Source organism: Ipomoea nil, unplaced genomic scaffold, assembly GCF_001879475.1.
Source record: "Ipomoea nil cultivar Tokyo-kokei standard unplaced genomic scaffold, Asagao_1.1 scaffold0179, whole genome shotgun sequence".
NCBI lineage: Eukaryota > Viridiplantae > Streptophyta > Magnoliopsida > Solanales > Convolvulaceae > Ipomoea > Ipomoea nil.
The window spans coordinates 2,254,405-2,261,522 of NW_017616607.1; the positions used below are offsets into that span (position 1 = coordinate 2,254,405).

A 7,118-nucleotide genomic window follows, 5' to 3' on the forward strand; every position below is an offset into this window, starting at 1 on the left:
CAAATCAACACAAGAATCACATGTAGAAGCCAAGGAATCATCATATAAGTAAGAAAATAGGTTTTGTAAAGCATGGGTTAGCTTTGTAGCCTATTAACTTCCTCTTTTCACCCTTAGAAAGCCTTTCCTACAGCTCCTCTTCCACACCAACTTCATACACAAACCAAAAGACAACAAAGATTCTATCTTTAGAAAAAGACACCTAAAAGGAGGTTAAAAACACCAAAAGACCAAGGATCTTACCCTCCCCTATACTCAAGATGAAGAAAGTAGGAATCTTGGGAGACAAACTTGCAAGACTTGGATACTCAAATTCTAGCTTGGAAAAGAAGCTAAACCATTCTAGAGAGAGGCTAGGGGTTTTTGTGTTTAGATTGAAGGGTGAATGAAATGAAAGAGTATTGTTAGGTTAGCTTGAATCACAAACCTTAGGTAGAAAGACATTCCTACCCTTACTAATGTTGGAAAGACAAGGGAACAAGGGTACAACCCTTTGACTTAAGTGACTAGTCAAAATCTAGTCCTTTGACTATTAAATTTCAGGATTTTTAGGAATAGATTAACAAAGAGACTTGGATTAATTCTTTAATTAATCCTTGATTAGTGTTTGGATTTACGGGGTGTCACACTTCGTAAAGAAGGAAGTGGACACATTATTAGCCGCGGGGCACATCCGAGAGGTCAAGTACCCCGGCTGGCTAGCCAACGTTGTGTTGGTGCCCAAGCCGCCGGTGTGGAGAATGTGCATCGATTACACCAATCTCAACAAAGCATGCCCCAAAGATCTGTTCCTTCTCCCCCGAATCAATCAGCTGGTCGATGATACTACCGGGTGTGCTCTGCTTAGCTTCATGGACGCATTCCGTGGATACCATCAGATATTTATGCATGAATCAGACGAAGAAAAGACCGCCTTCATCACACCGGACGGGGTGTACTGCTATAGGGTAATGCTTTTCGGTCTGAAGAACGCTAGGGCCACATACACCCGAATGGTAGCCCGATTGTTCAAAGGGTTGATGGGCGGATCTATGGCTGTTTACGTCGATGAAATGCTCGTTAAGAGCAAGGAGGAGACAGACCACGTGAAGGACCTGATGGAATGCTTCGAAATTATGAGGAAATTTAGCTTGAAGCTGAATCCCAAGAAGTGTGCATTCGCGGTCCGGGGAGGAAAGTTTCTGAGATATATGGTCACGCAGCGTGGAATCGAGCCGAACCCAGAGAAAGTGCGAGCTATTTTGGATTTGCGACCGCCCAGCAGCCTCAAAGAAATGCAGCGATTGATAGGGCCCTTCCCTTCTTCGAAGTCATGAAGAGGCAGGACGGGTTCCGGTAGACTGAAGAATGCCAGGCAGCCTTTGAGGACTTGAAGAAGTATCTCCTAGCTCTGCCACTCTTATCTAAGCCCAAGGCAGGAGAGACATTGCTATTATACCTGGCCGTCTCCCATAAGGCGGTCGGAGCTGTGTTAGTACGGGAGGATGAGAAGGCTCAACTGTCGGTCTATTACGTCGGGCGGACTTTGAAGGAGGAAGAGATTTATTATTCCCTGCTCAAGAAGGTAGCCTTCGCCCTCATCATGACGGTTAGGAAGTTGGTGCCTTACTTCCAAGCTCATACAGTCCGGGTGTTAATCGATCTCCCTCTAGCTAGCATGCTACACAATCCGGCCTCATCCGGACGATTGCTCAAGTGGGTGATAGAGCTCACCCAGTACGGGATCGAATACGCCCCGCGGCCGTCTATCAAAGCTCAGGCTCTCGCCGAGTTCATAGTGGAATGTTTCGCTTACCCGACGGAGGGCTCGCTGGTCGAAGGCCCGGAAGCAGCGGAATGGTGTAAAATCACATTGTGGAGGCGGGGTGATGATCACCACCCCCGAAGGATTTCGCTTGTACTACGCCCTAAGGTATAACTTCAAAACTTCAAATAACGAGGCGGAATATGAGGCAGTCATAGGAGGGTTGTGATTAGTCATCGCCCTTTATGCCGCTCGGGTGCGCATAAGGACGGATTCCCGCCTGGTGGTTAACCAGCTGAAGAATGAATGCTTGACCAGAGAAGAAAGGCTGATACTCTATAAGGACGTGGTCGAGGGACTGTTGGATAAACTGGAAGCCTATGAGATCACCCACATCCCACGAGTGAAAAATACGGAGGCAGATATCTTGTCCAAGCTGGCTGCGGGAAGTGTGCCTCCCTACCTGTCGATGACTTGTCACACCAAGATCATAGAACGACCAAGTACTGATGTGCTCTCGGTTTGCATAGTTGTCTGGGCACCTACTTCCCCGCCTAGACCGGAGGACTCCTTTGCTTGGCCATGGTTTGCAGACATGGTCAGGTACAAATAGAAATCAGAGTTGCCGGATAAGAAGGGAGACGCCGGTCGCATCAGGAGGCAGGCTTCCTCCTATGAGTTGGTGGACGGCTTGCTCTACAAGCGATCCTACGGAGGTCCTCTACTGCGTTGCTTATCCCCCAAGGAGACTAAGACTGTGATGGCTGCCGCTCACCGGGGAATCTATGCGGCCCATCAGGGGGCCAATACTTTGGCCATAAAACTTATCATTCAGGGCTATTACTGGTCGACCATGGTAAAAGATTGTATTGAAGAAGTGTTAAGATGTGCCGTGTGCCAATCGTTCGCTGAAAAGAGCACCCGACCGGCAACCTTCTATACACCGATCACCACCACGATCCCCTTCGCCAAGTGGGGCATCGATATGTGACGGCCGCTCCCTCTAGCGCCCGGACGAGTGCGCTTCTATATAGTGGCCGTGGATTATTTCTCTAAGTGGGCAGAAGCGGAGCCTTTGGCGACTATCACCGAGTATCAGTGCCGCCGGTTTGTCTGGAAGAACATCATATGCATATTCGGACTGCCTGAGCAATTAGTGACCGATAATGGACGACAATTCGATAACCGAGCCTTTGCGGCCTTCTGAGTGCAGAACGGCATCCAGCACATCAAGGTATCTGTGGCCTACCTTCAGGCCAATGGTTAGATCGAAAATCTGAATCGTACCCTTCTAGACGGGCTGCGAAAGAAACTGGAAGAGCTGGGTGGCACATGGGTCGAATAATTGGAGAAAGTATTATGGGCCTACCGGACGACCGCTCGGCGGGCAACGGTCGAAACTCCTTTTGCCTTAGCGTATGGGTTCGAGGCGAAGGTTCTGACCGAACTGTTAGTGCCCAGCCGGTTGCAGATTAAAAAGAATCTCTTAGAGGAGAGACTGGATGTGGCTTATGCCTGGATGGTCGAGTACCAATAGGCCGTCAAGCGCTATCAAGACAAAAGAGGGAAAGTCAGATACCTCGAGATAGGAGATCTTGTGCTAAGAGAAAGGACGGCCAGCCGACCCACTGAAGGAGGAAAGATGGCGGTTAAATGGGATGGGTCGTACTGGGTGGTGAGCAAGGTTTACCCGGGGACCTACCGGTTAGAAACCACGGAGGGCGAGCCCGTGGAAAGAATTTGGAATGCTCATCACCTCAAGAAATTCTATAAGTGACCGATCGGTCACACTCCATTTTCCGAGTTTTGTTTTCAATTAGTTCATTGTAGGCACCTAGCTACCAATAGTTCGTGAGAATTAACCGCCAGTCTGTTAATAATAAAGTTCAATTATTTCGACAACGGGATTCTTCTCTAGATCTGATCACCTCCTTCCCGCGAGGATGGCTGATACCGCCTGCTCAGGCGGTTCCAGCCACGCCGCGAGGAAGATCACCTCCTCCCTGCGACGATGGCTGATACCGCCTGCTCAGGCGGTTGCAGCCACGCCGTGAGAAAGATCACCTCCTCCCGGCGACGATGGCTGATACCGCCTGCTCAGGCTGTAACACCCCGAAATTTTTCAACATTTAAGACTTATATAATAAAGGTAAATTCTCATTAAATCCCAAGATATAACATAAAGAGTACGGGGTGCTATGCCACACCTGAGCTAGAGAACTCAGGTGCACAGGCTAACCAACTAATATCCTCAATAATGTAAATGCATAAGCATGGCACGCAGGCCGAAAGGGAAACTATCTACTTCTACGCTCCAAGACTCTAGCGCGCTCCAGTGTCTACTCCTCTGTGCCTAAAAGCCAAATATATCTGTTCAGCGAGAGATGCTGGTAACCCACTCCAACGCGTTGAAATACAATACATATAGATATATACATAGATATAAGAAAAACCATTTTGAAGCATGAAGATATATCCTAAGAGACTCTAGCTTTTAAAACAGGGAATAGACTCGACAGCTCGGGATAAGCACAGTCAACAGTCACACAATTTACAAGCATAGGGAACAGACTTGACAGATAGAGATAAGCACAACCAATAGTCATAACCAAGCATATACGATTTACTAGCATGTATCCTATGGTCACGATTTCATAACATTTATAACATCAAACCATCTATATCTCATCACATAGCACACTTTGATGGCGCCACAGGACCAATCGCATGCCCATACATGAGGGTCAGCGTATATAGCTCTGACACGGCCCCGCAGCACCCTACCCCGTATTGCAACACGGAGGGGTTGATCGCAACCGACCGATGAACCGCAGCTCATCATAATGTTTGATCGCAACCAAACAGTGGACCGCAGCCCAAGAGTAGCCATCTGACCGCAGCCAGGAATATGAACCGCAGCTCATGTAAAACGTTTGATCGCAACCAAACGGTGGACCGCAGCCCGAGAGTGTAAATCTGACCGCAGCCAGCTTCTGAACCGCAGCTCAGGAATAACCAATTTGATCGCAACGAAATTGGGGTATCATGCACACACAACACATAACAAACACATGCAACCCACATTGACACATTGGGAAGGGGGAGAAATCGTATAACGAAACCTATGCATGATCATCCACATACTAAGAATAATCCTAAGGGGTTCATACTTCTTACTCCTAGGTCAACGGGATACCAATTCAACTAGCATGTAATATATAAAACTTATTCAACCTACGAATGGTACCCGAACATCAAACTAGACATAGGCATGATAGACGGAGTCCGTTGGGACACCACGGGGATCAGGGGAACATCAAAAGGGGAAGCCGGGATCCCGAAGTGGGACAATTTCCAGTGGCGACGAATTTCCGGGCAGCGGGTGCTCGGCGGGCAGTCGCCTGCCCGCCGGCTACCCGCTGCCGGCGACGCCAAACCTGGTCGCGGGTAGGTGGCGGTTCCCCTACCCCCACGTACCCCCCACTGACTCTTTTTCACAAATAATGCCCCGGGAACCTTTGTGGAACCCGAAACCATGCTTAGACACCTTTAAACGCAATCGATGACAACACGTAGACAATTAACGGATCAAAAGCAAGAAACATACGACATATATCCTATCATGCTTTCGAAACATAATTGACACCCAAACATGCGAATTCCCACCCAATATATCAAGAATAACACCACACGAGTGTCACGATACATCCTAGGGCTCTAATTATATTTAAATCATCAAGAACGCAATTCATCTTTTAAGCAACAATGTGATTTATCTAGAATATCACACAATCATTAGGAATCTACGTTTATCAAGAATATCACACAATCATCAAGAATCTCTTTCCATCATCAAGATTATCAAGATTACCCAAGAAATCATAACATCAATTATCAAGATCACACCATTAATATCATAACCGAATCATCAATACACAAGAATGTAGAGGGATGCCTAGAGGGAGATCATAGCTAAGAAAATAGGTTTTGTTGAGACATGGGTTACCTCTTAGCCTTAATTAATTTCCTTGGCTATGATGGGTCTTTCTCTAAGTCTTCCTTCTTTCTTGATTTCTCCTAGGGGAATTCTTGGAGCTCCTTGTGTGGTGAGAGATTATTGTGGTGTGGGTTCTAGGTGCCTCCTATGTCCCCTATTTATATATCTAAGAGTCCTAATTAGGGCCCAAATACTATAGGCTTGCTAACTCTATTCCTTTTAGGACTAGGAGTTGGGTTTTTAGAGGTGAGGCCCACGGACTATGGTGGGCCTTTTCCTAATTAATTATTGTAATTTAATTCTTTCTTTGGATAATTGGTTAAATGATTAATTGGTTTTAGGGGTCGTAACACGGGGTGTTACACTCTCCCCCCCCCCCCCTCTTACAAGGGGCTTCGTCCCCAAAGCCCGGTGTGTTAATCCATTCTTTCACCCCTGGACATCCCTCATTTTGGCCTCCTAGTTAGGAACGTGGCCCCACGTTTTGTCTTAGCTGGGGTAGACTGGACTTCTGGTGTTGTGGTGATAAGGAAGTTTGGGTCTACCTGGGTCTCTTGCTCCGGAGCTGGATGCCCTGCGAGTGCCCAAGGTCGCCTCGATTGCTGCCACCCTATGATCTAATGCGCCTGTCGTGCGGATTAAGGACGAGAACCCTTCCTCCATGATTTGGTTTGGCCGGTTGAGTTGCGCTAGGATGCACTCATTGACCGAGCCCTCGTTTTGTTCCCTTGGGTTCCCTCCTGATCGTGGGTGTGCCGATGGGTTAGGCTCATCTTCCTCCTCCTGATCCTCATCTCCCTCTAAGCCCCCACAATCTTGCATTGCTCGTTTGAGTTTTTTGTTGGAGATGTCCAATCGGTCGACCAATTCCCTTCGCTCCTCCTCGGGTTTTAGGCAAATTTCTTCGAGGGTGAGGTATTGTCCCCCTTCAGTGTAGTAGATATCATTGCGGCGGAGGTTTTGGGCGTTAAAGATCACGCCGTTTACAGTCTTGACCTCAGTGTGGCTTAGGTCCACCCCCTTTTTCTCCATGATCTAACTTAGGATCATCCCGTAGGGCAGGCTAAGTCGGTTGCTCGTCTTGCAAAACTCCATGTGTTTTAGCATGAGGGCCGGTAGGTTGAACTTGATTTTGTGTTTCAAGAGATAGGTAAAAGTGCACTCTAAACTCCCTACGTCTTTGCTCTTATTGTTTGTGGGCAAGAGGCTGTCGGTTACAATCATAACCAATATCTTTTGCTCCGCCGTTAGCCACTTCCTATTTGGTCGCATGGCCGAGGTGAACCCTTCCTCTTTCCCGAGTAGGTACCCGAGGTAGTCTTTGTACACCGTATTCTTTGTATCAATCCACACTTTTCGGTCGTAATTTGACACACC

At 47.7% G+C, this 7,118-nt stretch overlaps 1 protein-coding gene across 1 annotated transcript; it reads left to right on the plus strand.

Annotated features, from left to right (window-relative positions):
* Positions 1–740: 740 nt before the first annotated feature.
* LOC109179701 lies at positions 741–3,521 on the plus strand. The gene is made up of 5 exons (XM_019329202.1): positions 741–1,229; positions 1,340–1,912; positions 2,040–2,264; positions 2,358–2,600; positions 3,282–3,521. Exons 1-5 carry the CDS (start codon positions 741–743, stop codon positions 3,519–3,521), a joined length of 1,770 nt encoding a protein of 589 aa, XP_019184747.1.
* Positions 3,522–7,118: the final 3,597 nt, after the last annotated feature.